Source organism: Blennius ocellaris, assembly GCF_963422515.1.
Source record: "Blennius ocellaris genome assembly, chromosome: 13".
Classification (NCBI taxonomy): Eukaryota; Metazoa; Chordata; class Actinopteri; order Blenniiformes; family Blenniidae; genus Blennius; species Blennius ocellaris.
The window spans coordinates 1,402,337-1,420,390 of record NC_137662.1 but is presented as its reverse complement, the minus strand read 5'-3'; the positions used below and the strand labels follow the sequence as shown (position 1 = coordinate 1,420,390).

General features: G+C 48.0%; 1 protein-coding gene across 4 annotated transcripts in view; it reads left to right on the top strand.

Annotated features, from left to right (window-relative positions):
• Positions 1-18,054, top strand: part of piezo1 (piezo type mechanosensitive ion channel component 1 (Er blood group)) — a 218,743-nt gene that overhangs the window by 12,248 nt on the left and 188,441 nt on the right. For all 4 annotated transcript variants that reach the window (XM_080507823.1, XM_080507825.1, XM_080507824.1 and 1 more), the window contains exons 2-3: positions 14,664-14,759; positions 15,471-15,636. In XM_080507823.1, coding sequence (XP_080363949.1) covers positions 14,664-14,759; positions 15,471-15,636 — 262 coding nt within the window. The remainder of the gene's footprint in view (positions 1-14,663; positions 14,760-15,470; positions 15,637-18,054) is intronic.

Below are 18,054 nucleotides of genomic sequence, written 5' to 3'. Positions count from 1 at the left end.
CAGTTTGGGTGTGAACTGGGTGGGGCTGGAAACTGAAACAAACTGCACACACACACACACACGCACGCACGCACACGCACGCACGCACGCACGCACGCACGCACGCACACAGCCCGAGGGTCAGATGACAACATGAGTCACAGGAATCGTTTCCTCTTTGCGGCTGTTTCAAGACGAATTGAAGTTGCGTTCAAAATAAAACCCAGTTGAGCTTCCAGCAGGGGAAAACCAGACAAACACTTGTTTCCTTCCTTTTCTTGCTTTGGACTATGGGGCTACATTTGTGCCAAAATTCTGAGCGAACAATGGGAAACTTTGAGCGCAGAAAAATAAATTGTGCACATTTTTGAGGAAAAATTAAACTTGCATGAAGAAAAACTTCGGTTTGAGCGATAAAAACACATTTCTGCACTCAGTTTCTCTCCATGATCCTGCAGATCTCTCTCTCTCTCTCACTCTCTCTCTCTCTGTCTCACTCTTAATCTCTCCACATCCATGCTTAATTTCTTTTTTTTTCACAACTTTCTTTATTGAGTTTTCAAACAAACAAATGCATGCTCAAACGGATCTTAAATGATCTAACAGTAGCTTTAAGTAAACAGTAAAAAACACATCTTGAACATAGTGCAAACTAACACAAACTGAGCTTGGCCGTTCAACAGGTTACAAAAAATACATAAAAAGTGAAGAGATGAAGTTATATAGTACAGTGTACAGGCGAGTTCTAAAGCACAGGGGATGGAGAACTGAACAAGAATGCATACATGTAACTGTCAACATGAGAGACCCAGGGGAGGACAGTACACACATCACCACCACAGCATCCAGTCTGAGTAAGATGGAATTAATCAAGGCAGAGACAAAGAAAAATGGCAAACCCTGGTGTTTGACACAGACGTTATGAGTCACCCAATAAATGGAGACCCATAACATATTTGTGCTAACCATTGGTAACACGTCCTATCTTCTCCATTTTAATGAAGTGCAGACTATCTTTGAGACATGCAGAGTGAGAGAGAGGAGTGGGGGATTTCCAACGTCATCTTGCAAGGAGGGTCACAAATGCCACCAGATCTGCTTTGTGTTTTATCCGCACTTCATTTCTGCCATGCAGGTTGTTGATTGAGGCCTGTGGAATGTTGCTCCACTCCTCTTCAGTGGCTTTTCCAATTTGCTGGATATTGGCAGGGAAGTGGAGCACGCTGTCGTATACGCCGATGGAGAACATCCCAAACATGCTGAATGGGTGACATGTCCAGTGAGGATGCTGGCCATGAGAGACCTGGGATGTTTTCAGCTTCCAGGAATTGTGTCCAGATGCTTCAACAAGGGGCCGTGCAGCTTCCTGCTGCAACATAAGGTGGTGGTCGTGACGAACGGCACAACAGTGGGGCTCAGGATCTCCTCGCTGTGCTTCACAATACCATCAGTAAAATGCTCCTTTGTTGGTTGTCCAGAACATCCGCCTGCCTGGACCATTACCCCACCACCACCATGGGCCACTCCGAACACCACGCTCACCCACACCCCACACATGCTGTCTGTCATCTGCCCCGGACACTGAATACTAGGATTCATCCATGAAGACAAGGGGGTTACGACAACAAACTGCAGTCAGGTGGAGACCCTGATGAGGACGAGGAGGAGCAGTCAGGTGGAGACCCTGATGAGGACGAGAAGGAGCAGTCAGGTGGAGACCCTGATGAGGACAAGGAGGAGCAGTCAGGTGGAGACCCTGATGAGGACGAGGAGGAGCAGTCAGGTGGAGACCCTGGTGAGGATGAGGAGGAGCAGTCAGGTGGAGACCCTGATGAGGACGAGGAGGAGCAGTCAGGTGGAGACCCTGATGAGGACGAGGAGGAGCAGTCAGGTGGAGACCCTGGTGAGGACGAGGAGGAGCAGTCAGGTGGAGACCCTGATGAGGACGAGGAGGAGCAGTCAGGTGGAGACCCTGGTGAGGACGAGGAGGAGCAGTCAGGTGGAGACCCTGATGAGGATGAGGAGGAGCAGTCAGGTGGAGACCCTGATGAGGACGAGGAGCAGTCAGGTGGAGACCCTGATGAGGATGAGGAGGAGCAGTCAGGTGGAGACCCTGATGAGGATGAGGAGGAGCAGTCAGGTGGAGACCCTGATGAGGACGAGGAGGAGCAGTCAGGTGGAGACCCTGATGAGGATGAGGAGGAGCAGTCAGGTGGAGACCCTGATGAGGACGAGAAGGAGCAGTCAGGTGGAGACCCTGATGAGGATGAGGAGGAGCAGTCAGGTGGAGACCCTGATGAGGATGAGGAGGAGCAGTCAGGTGGAGACCCTGATGAGGACGTGAAGGAGCAGTCAGGTGGAGACCCTGATGAGGACGAGGAGCAGTCAGGTGGAGACCCTGGTGAGGATGAGGAGGAGCAGTCAGGTGGAGACCCTGATGAGGACGAGGAGGAGCAGCCAGGTGGAGACCCTGATGAGGACGAGGAGGAGCAGTCAGGTGGAGACCCTGATGAGGATGAGGAGCAGTCAGGAGGAGACCCTGATGAGGACGAGGAGCAGTCAGGTGGAGACCCTGGTGAGGATGAGGAGGAGCAGTCAGGTGGAGACCCTGATGAGGACGAGGAGGAGCAGTCAGGTGGAGACCCTGATGAGGACGAGGAGGAGCAGTCAGGTGGAGACCCTGATGAGGACGAGGAGGAGCAGTCAGGTGGAGACCCTGATGAGGATGAGGAGGAGCAGTCAGGTGGAGACCCTGATGAGGATGAGGAGGAGCAGTCAGGTGGAGACCCTGATGAGGACGAGGAGGAGCAGTCAGGTGGAGACCCTGATGAGGACGAGGAGGAGCAGTCAGGTGGAGACCCTGATGAGGACGAGGAGCAGTCAGGTGGAGACCCTGATGAGGATGAGGAGGAGCAGTCAGGTGGAGACCCTGATGAGGACGAGGAGCAGCCAGGTGGAGACCCTGATGAGGACGAGGAGGAGCAGTCAGGTGGAGACCCTGATGAGGACGAGGAGCAGTCAGGAGGAGACCCTGATGAGGATGAGGAGGAGCAGTCAGGTGGAGACCCTGATGAGGATGAGGAGGAGCAGTCAGGTGGAGACCCTGATGAGGATGAGGAGGAGCAGTCAGGTGGAGACCCTGATGAGGACGAGGAGGAGCAGTCAGGTGGAGACCCTGATGAGGATGAGGAGCAGTCAGGTGGAGACCCTGATGAGGATGAGGAGCAGTCAGGAGGAGACCCTGATGAGGACGAGGAGCAGTCAGGTGGAGACCCTGGTGAGGATGAGGAGGAGCAGTCAGGTGGAGACCCTGATGAGGACGAGGAGGAGCAGTCAGTTGGAGACCCTGATGAGGACGAGGAGGAGCAGTCAGGTGGAGACCCTGATGAGGATGAGGAGCAGTCAGGTGGAGACCCTGATGAGGATGAGGAGCAGTCAGGTGGAGACCCTGATGAGGACAAGGAGGAGCAGTCAGGTGGAGACCCTGATGAGGACGAGGAGGAGCAGTCAGGTGGAGACCCTGATGAGGATGAGGAGGAGCAGTCAGGTGGAGACCCTGATGAGGACGAGGAGCAGTCAGGTGGACACCCTGATGAGGATGAGGAGCAGTCAGGTGGAGACCCTGATGAGGACGAGGAGGAGCAGTCAGGTGGAGACCCTGATGAGGACGAGGAGGAGCAGTCAGGTGGAGACCCTGATGAGGATGAGGAGGAGCAGTCAGGTGGAGACCCTGATGAGGACGAGGAGGAGCAGTCAGGTGGAGACCCTGATGAGGATGAGGAGCAGTCAGGTGGAGACCCTGATGAGGATGAGGAGGAGCAGTCAGGTGGAGACCCTGATGAGGATGAGGAGCAGTCAGGTGGAGACCCTGATGAGGATGAGGAGCAGTCAGGTGGAGACCCTGATGAGGATGAGGAGGAGCAGTCAGGTGGAGACCCTGATGAGGATGAGGAGCAGTCAGGTGGAGACCCTGATGAGGATGAGGAGCAGTCAGGTGGAGACCCTGATGAGGACGAGGAGGAGCAGTCAGGTGGAGACCCTGATGAGGACGAGGAGCAGTCAGGTGGAGACCCTGATGAGGACGAGGAGGAGCAGTCAGGTGGAGACCCTGATGAGGACGAGGAGGAGCAGTCAGGTGGAGACCCTGATGAGGACGAGGAGCAGTCAGGTGGAGACCCTGATGAGGATGAGGAGGAGCAGTCAGGTGGAGACCCTGATGAGGACGAGGAGCAGTCAGGTGGAGACCCTGATGAGGACGAGGAGCAGTCAGGAGGAGACCCTGATGAGGATGAGGAGGAGCAGTCAGGTGGAGACCCTGATGAGGATGAGGAGGAGCAGTCAGGTGGAGACCCTGATGAGGATGAGGAGGAGCAGTCAGGTGGAGACCCTGATGAGGACGAGGAGGAGCAGTCAGGTGGAGACCCTGATGAGGATGAGGAGCAGTCAGGTGGAGACCCTGATGAGGATGAGGAGCAGTCAGGAGGAGACCCTGATGAGGACGAGGAGCAGTCAGGTGGAGACCCTGGTGAGGATGAGGAGGAGCAGTCAGGTGGAGACCCTGATGAGGACGAGGAGGAGCAGTCAGTTGGAGACCCTGATGAGGACGAGGAGGAGCAGTCAGGTGGAGACCCTGATGAGGATGAGGAGCAGTCAGGTGGAGACCCTGATGAGGACAAGGAGGAGCAGTCAGGTGGAGACCCTGATGAGGACGAGGAGGAGCAGTCAGGTGGAGACCCTGATGAGGATGAGGAGGAGCAGTCAGGTGGAGACCCTGATGAGGACGAGGAGCAGTCAGGTGGACACCCTGATGAGGATGAGGAGCAGTCAGGTGGAGACCCTGATGAGGACGAGGAGGAGCAGTCAGGTGGAGACCCTGATGAGGACGAGGAGGAGCAGTCAGGTGGAGACCCTGATGAGGATGAGGAGGAGCAGTCAGGTGGAGACCCTGATGAGGACGAGGAGGAGCAGTCAGGTGGAGACCCTGATGAGGATGAGGAGCAGTCAGGTGGAGACCCTGATGAGGATGAGGAGGAGCAGTCAGGTGGAGACCCTGATGAGGATGAGGAGCAGTCAGGTGGAGACCCTGATGAGGATGAGGAGCAGTCAGGTGGAGACCCTGATGAGGATGAGGAGCAGTCAGGTGGAGACTGGAGTCTGGGTGGCTGGTCTCAGACCATGATGGAGGGGGACATGCTGGGGGGCTGGTCTCAGACCATGATTGAGGGGGACATGCTGGGGGGCTGGTCTCAGACCATGATTGAGGGGGACATGCTGGGGGACTTGTCTCAGACCATGATGGAGGGGGACATGCTGGACATGGAGGTCCTGGGCTGATGTGGTTCCACCTGGTCTGCGGTTGTGAGGTTTCAGCAGATGCAGGTTGGATCTGAAATTTCCGATCTGTGAATTACGTTCATATTGGAAGTCGATACCGATGCTGAGTTGAAAGCTGGATCGTTTCCAGTTGAATGAAATATAGTGTGTCTCTTGTCCAGTGTGTGTGAGAGGGAGGTGGACTGGACGTCCAGGTGATCGGTGTGAGCCGTCCAGCCAGGAGAGTGTACATGCTAGAACTCCTCTGTGGGGCTTGAGGAGAAATACCAATCAGAGCACACAGTGCATTTGGCTTTGTTTGCCTCCCTACAACCACCGACAGTATCGGAACTATCTGTCCAGGATTCACAGAGGGAAGGATGGAGCCAGAAAGATTGAATCATGCTAGCTGGTAACTGCTGACATCATCACATGATGGGGACACGTTTTTATAAATATTAGCTAATCGTGCTTTTGTATAGTTGGTACAGTATATCAGCTTACATTGAAAAAGACCATGCCTTGCACAAACTGAAGATTTATGGGCTCTGTTTATTATGTCTGTCCCAAGCTGGTCTGGTATCTCCATCCCCACATCTTCATTCCAGAGGGATCTTACAGAATTAAGAGACTGTGTGTGCAACGCCTGGATTTGGTTCTATATATTTGTGTTTCCCCCTGGGGAGGAATAAAGCTCTCTACTCTCTATATAAGTGAAATTGTGCCTTCTCAACATGACATAGGCTTATCTATCTAAAGGAGTACCACAGGGCAGGTTGGGAAACCCTGGAACTGTGCTGCAAGCAAAACTGCGGGCCTGTAAATACGTAATAAAACTGGTGTTTAGGAAGTGAAAAAGAGTGAAAAAGAGCTGCTGAAAAGATGCAAATGTCTTGTGAAATGTATAATTCCCAAATTGGACCAAATCAGGAAAGGATCGTCTGTTAGGGAGGTGTCAAAATACGGTTTGCAGCCAGTGGAGCATGAGCAGATATTGACTGCAGAGCAAAGTGTTGATTAAACTGAACCCACATCCTACAAGTGCTCCTTGCTCTCAGGTTGTTTATAGGTTGAAATGGACGAATGTATGGATGGGAGCATGTGCTAGAGCTTTCAGTGACACAGGAGAGGCAGACTTGGTTTCTAAAGCCAGCCATGTTGGGGTGGCTAAGGAGACATTCGAGACTTAGCATGGCTCGATTTAGCTAGGTTGGATTTCACTTGGCCATTTTCGTTGTTGCCCCACATGGAAAGAACCTATATAAACATATATGTTTTAATATAGGTTTTGATATAGGTTTGGCATATATGTGACATATATGTTATATACATATATGTGCGCACGTATGCACACATTTATGTATATAACATATAGGAAAACGGCCAATTTTATATATGTCACATATATGCCAAACCTATATGCGCATGTATGCACACATATATGTACATATATGTACATAACATATAGGAAAACGGCCAATTTTATATATGTCACATATATTCCAAACCTATATGCGCATATACGCACACCTATATGTTCCAATATATGCAAACCTATATGTGCCCATATATGCACACCTATATGCACATATATGCACACCTATATGTTCCCATATATGCACACCTATATGTTCCCATATATGCACACCTATATGTGCACCTATATGTGCCCATATATGCACACCTATATGCGCATATATGCACACCTATATGTGCCCATGTATGCACACATATATGTACATATATGTGCATAATATATAGGAAAATGGCCAATTTTATATATGCCACATATATCCTAACCTTTATATAGGTTCTTTCCATGTGGGCCCACACTGGATGCTGTTATTTGCTCCCACATGGAAAGAACCTATATAAACATATATGTTTTAATATAGGTTTTGATATAGGTTTGGCATATATGTGACATATATAAAATTGGCCGTTTTCCTATATGTTATATACATATATGTACATATATGTACATATATGCACACCTACATGTGCCCATATATGCACACCTATATGCGCATATATGCACACCTATATGTGCCCATGTATGCACACATATATGTACATATATGTGCATAAAATATAGGAAAATGGCCAATTTTATATATGCCACATATATCCTAACCTTTATATAGGTTCTTTCCATGTGGGCCCACACCGGATGCTGTTATTTGCTCAGTGACCCTAGCGGGAATCGAACCAGGGTCTCCCGTGCACCAGTCTGTTGCCTTGCCACCTGAGCTATATATTTATATATAAAAATATGTACCTATCTGTGCATATAGGTCCATATATGTGCATAAAATATAGGAAAATGGCCAATTTTTTATATGTCACATATATTCAAAACCTATATTAAAACATATATGTTTATATAGGTTCTGTCCATGTGGGACTTTCCATATATGCAGCATATATATTGTCATATATATTGTCACATATGTGCATATATGCAGCATATATGTGCACATATGCAGCATATATATTGTCATATATGTGCATATATATGTGCATATATGCAGCATATATGCAGCATATATGTGCATATATGTGCATATATGCAGCATATATATGGTCATATATGTGCATATATGCATCATATATGTGCATATATGCTGCATATATGTGCATATATGTGCATATATGCAGCATATATATGGTTATATATGTGCATATATGCAGCATTTATGTGTGCATATATGTGCATATATACAGCATATACATTGTCATATATGTGCATATATGCTGCATATAGGTTTCATATATGTGCATATATCCTCATATAGGTTCTTTCCATGTGGGTAGCGGGAATCGAACCAGGGTCTCCTGAGCTATATATATATATATAAAAATATGTACCTATCTGTGCATATAGGTCCATATATGTGCATAAAATATAGGAAAATGGCCAATTTTATATATGTCACATATATTCAAAACCTATATCAAAACCTATATTAAAACATATATGTTTATATAGGTTCTGTCCATGTGGGACTTTCCATATATGCAGCATATATATTGTCATATATATTGTCATATATGTGCATATATGCAGCATATATGTGCATATATGTGCACATATGCAGCATATATATTGTCATATATGTGCATATATGGAGCATATATATGGTCATATATGTGCATATATGCTGCATATAGGTTTCATATATGTGCATATATCCTCATATAGGTTCTTTCCATGTGGGGCAGATCAAGAGCAAAACTCTCAAAGTATAATATGAGCAATTATAATGCCCAGTGCACACGGATGGTTTGGATTTCTGTAAGATTGTTTTGTTAAAAAGTCACATTTCAGGGAGCAGTGATTGTGAAATACGTCGGATGTACGTCGGATGTACGTTACCGATTAAAATGCTTTTGGTCCGGTTAATATCCTCTTAAAACCGGTTTCATGTCCGAATTTTTAATTTATCACTCTCAGGGCTCGACATTAAGGCTTGTTTGAACGTCCGGGGCTAAAAGCTTTGCTCGGGCAACTACATCATCTGCCCACCTTGCCCCAACGGGCTCGTAGTTTTTTTTTTTGTGTGATATTTTGATATTTTTTCCAATTCAACCTGCGAAGATTTCCAATCCATGAATGTGTGTCTGCTGAAATAACTCCACGTGTTTCCCTGCCGCTGCTCTGCAAACTGTGGAATGGATTTCCTGAACGGAGGCGGGTCTCAATGAAACGCGGAGTAGTGAGTCAGGAAATCCATTCCACAGTGTGTGTGTGTGTGTGTGTGTGTGAGAGAGAGAGAGAGAGAGAGAGAGAGAACCTCCGGGTCCTCTGGTCCCCCCCCCCCACCTCCCCTGGGGGTCCCTGAGCATCAGACCCCCAGCTCTCCAGGAAACACTTGGAGAAGAGATTAATGTGGTTATTCCGTCTAAATAAAGGCTACAGAAACAAGCAGCTTGTCCTGTTGAAGATTAAAATGCTCCATCTGAAGCCACACCCCTCTTCTTCCTCACATCTTTATCTTTGGGAAATCTTCCAAATGAAAATGGAAGATTTCAGAGACCCCAAACAAAAAAAAAGAGATTAAGCTAATTTTCTTACCCTGTGTCTGTCACCTTTGGATTGTTTGAGCTGCTGTCTGTCTGCACAGAGGAACAATCTGTCCACAGAAATTATTTTTGATTGCTCAATCTTAAGTTTGTCTTTGTGCAATTTAAGTTTTTCCTTAAAATACTATTTGTGCGCTCACTCAAATAATTCTGTTTTCTACACTCAAAGTTTCCCCATTGCTAGCTCAGAATTTTGCCACAAATTGAACCCCATACTGGAGTAAATCAAACCAGAAGTGTAGAAACAGATTTCCAGGTGAAAGTACAGCGGATGAACAGATGTGTGAGTGAAGTTCTGTTGGCTTGTGGTTTCCTGAAAGAAAGAATAGAAACCACATCACTCTCTGTCTCACCCTCTGACCACCACCAACCACTCTCTGTCTCACCCTCTGACCACCACCAACCACTCTCTGTCTCACCCTCTGACCACCACCAACCACTCTCTGTCTCACCCTCTGACCACCACCAACCACTCTCTGTCTCACCCTCTGACCACCACCAACCACTCTCTGTCTCACCCTCTGACCACCACCAACCACTCTCTGTCTCACCCTCTGACCACCACCAACCACTCTCTGTCTCACCCTCTGACCACCACCAACCACTCTCTGTCTCACCCTCTGATCACCACCAACCACTCTCTGTCTCACCCTCTGACCACCACCAACCACTCTCTGTCTCACCCTCTGAGATGTTGGTTCTCCTGACAGATGTTGTTTCTCCAGAAAAACCTTGGATCTCCAGACAGATGTTGTTTCTCCAGAAAAACCTTGGTTCCCCAGACAGATGTTGGTTCTCCAGAAAAACCTTGGTTCTCCTGACAGATGTTGTTTCTCCAGAAAGACGTTGGTTCTCCAGAAAGATGTTGGTTCTCCAGACAGATGTTTCTCCAGAAAGACCTTGGTTCCCCAGACAGATGTTGGTTCTCCAGAAAAACCATGGTTCTCCTGACAGATGTTGTTTCTCCAGAAAGACGTTGGTTCTCCAGAAAGATGTTGGTTCTCCAGACAGATGTTGTTTCTCCAGAAAGACCTTGGTTCCCCAGACAGATGTTCGTTCTCCAGAAAAACCTTGGTTCTCCTGACAGATGTTGTTTCTCCAGAAAGACGTTGGTTCTCCAGAAAGATGTTGGTTCTCCAGACAGATGTTGTTTCTCCAGAAAAACCTTGGATCTCCAGACAGATGTTGTTTCTCCAGAAAAACCTTGGTTCTCCAGACAGATGTTGTTTCTCCAGAAAGACGTTGGTTCTCCAGAAAGATGTTGGTTCTCCAGACAGATGTTGTTTCTCCAGAAAAACCTTGGATCTCCAGACAGATGTTGTTTCTCCAGAAAAACCTTGGTTCTCCAGACAGATGTTGTTTCTCCAGAAAGACCTTGGTTCCCCAGACAGATGTTGGTTCTCCAGAAAAACCTTGGTTCTCCTGACAGATGTTGTTTCTCCAGAAAGACATTGGTTCTCCAGAAAGATGTTGGTTCTCCAGACAGATGTTGTTTCTCCAGAAAGACCTTGGTTCCCCAGACAGATGTTGGTTCTCCAGAAAAACCTTGGTTCTCCTGACAGATGTTGTTTCTCCAGAAAGACGTTGGTTCTCCAGAAAGATGTTGGTTCTCCAGACAGATGTTGTTTCTCCAGAAAGACCTTGGTTCCCCAGACAGATGTTCGTTCTCCAGAAAAGCCTTGGTTCTCCTGACAGATGTTGTTTCTCCAGAAAGACGTTGGTTCTCCAGAAAGATGTTGTTTCTCCGGAAAGACCTTGGTTCCCCAGACAGATGTTCGTTCTCCAGAAAAACCTTGGTTCTCCAGACAGATGCTGGTTTTTTGGAAAGACATTGGTTCTCCAGAAAGGTGTTGGTTGTCCAGAAAGATGTTGGTTCTCCTGACTGATGTTGGTTCTCCAGAAAGATGTTTGTTCTCCAGACTGATGTTGGTTCTCCAGAAAGACATTGGTTCTCCAGACAGATGTTGGTTCTCCAGAAAGGTGTTGGTTGTCCAGAAAGACGTTGGTTCTCCAGACAGGTGTTGGTTCTCCAGAAAGGTGTTGGTTGTCCAGAAAGATGTTGGTTCTCCAGATTGATGTTGGTTCTCCAGAAAGACGTTGGTTCTCCTGACTGGTGTTGGTTCTCCAGAAAGATGTTGGTTCTCCAGACTGATGTTGGTTCTCCAGAAAGACATTGGTTCTCCAGACAGATGTTGGTTCTCCAGAAAGGTGTTGGTTGTCCAGAAGATGTTGGTTCTCCAGACTGATGTTGGTTCTCCAGAAGGACGTTGGTTCTCCAGACAGATGTTGGTTTTTTGGAAAGACGTTGGTTCCCCAGACAGATGTTGGTTCTCCAGAAGGATGTTGGTTCTCCAGACAGATGTTGGTTCTCCAGAAGGACGTTGGTTCTCTAGACAGATGTTGGTTCTTTGGAAAGACGTTGGTTCCCCAGACAGATTTTGGTTCTCCAGACAAATGTTGGTTCTCCAGAAAGACGTTGGTTCTCCAGACAGATGTTGGTTCTCCAGAATGGTGTTGGTTGTCCAGAAAGATGTTGGTTCTCCAGACTGATGTTGGTTCTCCAGAAAGACGTTGGTTGTCCTGACTGATGTTGGCTCTCCAGAAAGACGTTGGTTCTCCAGACAGATGTTGGTTCTCCAGAAAGGTGTTGGTTGTCCAGAAAGATGTTGGTTCTCCTGACAGATATTGTTTCTCCAGAAAGACCTTGGTTCTCCAGACAGATGCTGGTTCTTTGGAAAGACGTTGGTTCCCCAGACAGATTTTGGTTCTCCAGACAAATGCTGGTTCTCCAGAAGGAAGTTGGTTCCCCAGACAGATGTTGGTTCTCCAGAAGGACGTTGGTTCTCCAGACAAATGTTGGTTCTCCAGAAAGACGTTGGTTCTCCAGACATATGTTGGTTCTCCAGAATGGTGTTGATTGTCCAGAAAGATGTTGGTTCTCCAGACTGATGTTGGCTCTCCAGAAAGACGTTGGTTCTCCAGACAGATGTTCATTCTCCAGAAAGGTGTTGGTTGTCCAGAAAGATGTTGGTTCTCCTGACAGATGTTGTTTCTCCAGAAAGACCTTGGTTCTCCAGACAGATGCTGGTTCTTTGGAAAGATGTTGGTTCCCCAGACAGATTTTGGTTCTCCAGACAAATGTTGATTCTCCAGAAGGACGTTGGTTCTCCAGACAGATGTTGGTTCTTTGGAAAGACGTTGATTCCCAAGACAGACGTTGGTTCTTTGGAAAGATGTTGGTTCCCCAGACAGATGTTGGTTCTCCAGACAGATGTTGTTCCGCAGACAGATGTTGGTTCCCCAGACAGATGTTGGTTCTCCAGACGGATGTTGGTTCTCCAGACAGACGTTGATTCCCAAGACAGACGTTGGTTCTTTGGAAAGACGTTGGTTCCCCAGACAGATGTTGGTTCTCCAGACAGATGTTGGTTCCCAGACAGACGTTGGTTCTCCAGAAAGACGTTGGTTCTCCAGAGACATGTTGGTTCTCCAGAAGGACGTTGGTTCTCCAGACAGACGTTGGATCTTTGGAAAAATGTTGGTTCCCCAGACAGATGTTGGTTCTCCAGACAGATGTTGTTCTGCAGACAGATGTTGGTTCCCCAGACAGATGTTAGTTCTCCAGACAGATGTTGGTTCCCCAGAGAGATGTTGGTTCTCCAGACAGATGTTGGTTCTCCAGACAGATGTTGGTTCTTTGGAAAGATGTTGGTTCCCCAGACAGATGTTGGCTCCCCAGACAGATGTTGGTTCCCAGACAGATGTTGGTTCTTTGGAAAGACGTTGGTTCCCCAGACAGATGTTGGTTCCCCAGACAGATGTTGGTTCCTCAGACAGATGTTGGTTCCCCAGACAGATGTTGGTTCCCCAGACAGACGTTGGTTCTCCAGACAGATGTTGGTTCCCCAGACAGATGTTGGTTCTCCAGACAGATGTTGGTTCTTTGGAAAGACGTTGGTTCCCCAGACAGATGTTGGTTCCCCAGACAGATGTTGGTTCCCCAGACAGATGTTGGTTCTCCAGACAGATGTTGGTTCCCCAGACAGATGTTGGTTCCCCAGACAGATGTTGGTTCTCCAGACAGATGTTGGTTCCCCACACAGATGTTGGTTCTCCAGACAGATGTTGGTTCCCAGACAGACGTTGGTTCTCCAGAAAGATGTTGGTTCTCCAGACACATGTTGGTTCTCCAGAAGGACGTTGGTTCTCCAGACAGATGTTGGATCTTTGGAAAAACGTTGGTTCCCCAGACAGATGTTGGTTCTCCAAACAGATGTTGTTCCGCAGACAGATGTTGGTTCCCCAGACAGATGTTGGTTCTCCAGACAGATGTTGGTTCCCCAGAGAGATGTTGGTTCTCCAGACAGATGTAGGTTCTCCAGACAGATGTTGGTTCCCCACACAGATGTCGGTTCTCCAGACAGATGTTGGTTTTACAGACAGATGTTGGTTTAACAGACAGATGTTGTTTCTTTGGAAAGATGTTGGTTCCCCAGACAGATGTTGGTTCCCCAGACAGACGTTGGTTCTCCAGACAGATGTTGGTTCCCCAGACAGATGTTGGTTCTCCAAACAGATGTTGGTTCTTTGGAAAGACGTTGGTTCCTCAGACAGATGTTGGTTCCCCAGACAGATGTTGGTTCCCCAGACAGACGTTGGTTCTCCAGACAGATGTTGGTTCCCCAGACAGATGTTGGTTCTCCAGACAGATGTTGGTTCTTTGGAAAGACGTTGGTTCCCCAGACAGATGTTGGTTCCCCAGACAGATGTTGGTTCTCCAGACAGATGTTGGTTCTCCAGACAGATGTGTGCTCGGTGTGTGAAGTGTAAATTCAGCAATAGACTGATTCAACCCCGCTGCTTGAAGGAACGTTACAGGAAGTCGTTCCTCCCCACGGCAATAAGACTTTTTAACTCGTTGACCTCCGTCAGAGCCTCAATATAATTACTCATGCTTATTTCTAAGTGCCCATGTTCCGTTCTGTGTTTTACTAAATGTATGTCCTACCCAGATATTTTATGTCCTACCCAGATATTTTTATATTTTATATTTTTATGTTTTTACTTTTATATTCTATTCTATTGTATTTTACAACATTCCTAGGTACCAGAATGCTGCAACAAAACAATTTCCCTTCGGGGATGAATAAAGTTATCTATCTACCTATCTATCTATCTATCTATCTATCTATCTATCTATCTATCTATCTATCTATCTATCTATCTATCTATCTATCTATCTATCTCAATGTATGACCTTGGTCTGAAATCTCTCGGTGTCTTTGCAGCTTGTCTCTTCCGCTTCAACGTCCTGTCGTTGGTTTACTTCCTGTTCCTGCTGCTGCTGCCATGGTTCATCTGCCCCAACAAACACACCATCAGAGGTAAGACATCTCTCCATCTCTCCATCGCTTCATTCCTCCATCCCTCCATCACTCAATCCCTCCATCACTCCATCCTTCCATCCTTCCATCCCCCATCCTTAATCCCTCTGTCCCTCCATTCTACCATCCCTCCGTCCCTCCATCCCTCTATTGCCCCATCCTGCTGTCCCTCTGTCGCTTCATCCCTCTGTCCCTCCATCACTCCGTCCCTCCATTCTACCATCCCTCCGTCCCTCCATCCCTCTATTGCTCCACCCTGATGTCCCTCTGTCCCTCCATCACTCCGTCCCTCCATCGCTCCGTCACTCCATCCCTCCGTCGCTCCATCCCTCCATCGCTCCATCCCGCCGTCCCTCAGTCTTTCCATCCCTCCATCGCTCCATCCCTCCGTTGCTCCATCCCTCTTCCCTCTGGCAGGTTCCAAGCTGCTGCTGAACTTTAGTTCTCACGTCAGTTAAAGAAGAAAATGATTGAAAATATTTCTCATTTATATGATCTGAGAATGTGTTTGTGCTTCATTTCACACACACACACACACACACACACACACACACACACACACACACACACACACACACACACACACACACACACACACACACACACACACACACACACACACACACACACACACACACACACACACACACACACACACACACACACAGGGGTGCAGTGGACTCTGTTCACTCTGGTGTCTTGGTCCTCCAGGTCACACGGGCCGGTTCATCAAGGCGCTCTTGGGCACCAGCTTCTTGTTCATCGTGGCTCACGTCTGCTTCCAGACCACTCTGTACACCTACCCTCCTCTGGATGCCGCCATCGGAGACAACTGTTCCCAGTGGGACGCTGTCAGCCGACACATCGGCCTGTCCAGGTGAGAACACCACCGGGACTGTAATCCCTAGATTACCTGCAGTCACAGCAGTAATCCAAGATAACTGGCCATGCAGCAAAATGTCATGTGCAACAACAGTGATGCTGATAATAGAAATAGAAATGAAAGAAACTGGCGACCAAACATGAACAACGATGTTCTGACACTGCACGCTGTACGACGTTTGGTCGCTACACGCTGTATGATGTTCGGTCGAGACAGGATGCTCCGCTGCTACACAATGTCCGGTTGCTACACAATGTTCGAACACTACATGATGTTTGGTCGCTACAACATGTTCGGTTGCTACACGTTGCACCATGTTCGGTTACTAAATCGGTCTCTACACGCTACACGATGTTCGGTCGCTACACGATGTTCGGTTGCTACACCATGTTCGGTCGCTACAACATGTTCAATCGCTACACCATGTTCGGTTGCTACACGTTACACCATGTTCGGTTGCTACATCGGTCTCTACACGCTACATGATGTTCAATCGCTACATGATGTTCGGTTGCTACACGTTGCACCATGTTCGGTTGCTACATCGGTCTCTACACGCTACACGATGTTCAATCGCTACACCATGTTCGGTTGCTACACGTTACACCATGTACGGTTGCTACATCAGTCTCTACACGCTACACGATGTTCGGTCGCTACATGATGTTCGGTCGCTACACACTACACGATGTTCGGTCTCTACACGCTTCACGATGTTCGGTCGCTACACACTACACGATGTTCGGTCGCTACATGATGTTCGGTCGCTACACATTACACAATGTTCGGTCTCTACACGCTACACAATGTTCGGTCTCTACACACTACACGATGTTCGGTCTCTACACGCTACACGATGTTCGGTCTCTACACGCTACACGATGTTCGGTCTCTACACACTACACGATGTTCGGTCTCTACACACTACACGATGTTCGGTCGCTACACACTACACGATGTTCGGTCACTACACACTACACGATGTTCGGTCGCTACACACTACACGATGTTCGGTCTCTACACGCTTCACGATGTTCGGTCTCTACACGTTACACAATGTTCGGTCTCTACACGTTACACGATGCTCGGTCGCTACACGCTTCACGATGTTCAGTCTCTACACACTACACGATGTTCGGTCTCTACACACTACACAATGTTCGGTCTCTACACGCTACACAATGTTCGGTCTCTACACACTACACGATGTTCGGTCTCTACACGCTTCACGATGTTCGGTCTCTACACGCTACACGATGTTCGGTCTCTACACACTACACGATGTTCGGTCTCTACACGCTTCACGATGTTCGGTCACTACACGCTACACGATGTTCGGTCTCTACACGCTACACGATGTTCGGTCTCTACACACTACACGATGTTCGGTCTCTACACGCTTCACGATGTTCGGTCTCTACACGCTACACGATGTTCGGTCTCTACACGCTACACGATGTTCGGTCTCTACACACTACACGATGTTCGGTCTCTACACACTACACGATGTTCGGTCGCTACACACTACATGATGTTCGGTCGCTACACACTACACGATGTTCGGTCGCTACACACTACACGATGTTCGGTCTCTACACGCTTCACGATGTTCGGTCTCTACACGTTACACAATGTTCGGTCTCTACACGTTACACGATGCTCGGTCGCTACACGCTTCACGATGTTCAGTCTCTACACACTACACGATGTTCGGTCTCTACACACTACACGATGTTCGGTCTCTACACGCTTCACGATGTTCGGTCTCTACACGCTACACAATGTTCGGTCTCTACACACTACACGATGTTCGGTCTCTACACGCTTCACGATGTTCGGTCTCTACACGCTACACGATGTTCGGTCTCTACACGCTACACGATGTTCGGTCTCTACACACTACACGATGCTCGATCTCTACACACTACACGATGTTCGGTCTCTACACACTTCACGATGTTCGGTCTCTACACGCTACACGATGTTCGGTCTCTACACACTACACGATGCTCGGTCTCTACACACTACACGATGTTCGGTCTCTACACGCTTCACGATGTTCGGTCTCTACACGCTACACGATGTTCGGTCTCTACACGCTACACGATGTTCGGTCTCTACACACTACACGATGTTCGTTCTCTACACGCTTCACGATGTTCGGTCTCTACACGCTACACGATGCTCGGCCTCTACACGCCACATGATGCTCGGTCTCTACACGCTTCACGATGTTCGGTCTCTACACGCTACACGATGTTCAGTCACTACGCGATGTTCGGTCGCTACATGTTCCTAACTCCTACTGCTCTCCTAACTCCTACTGCTCTCCTAACTCCTGCTCTCCTAACTCCTACTGCTCTCTTCACTCCTGCTGTTCTAACTCCTGCTTCTCCCCTAAATTCTGCTCTC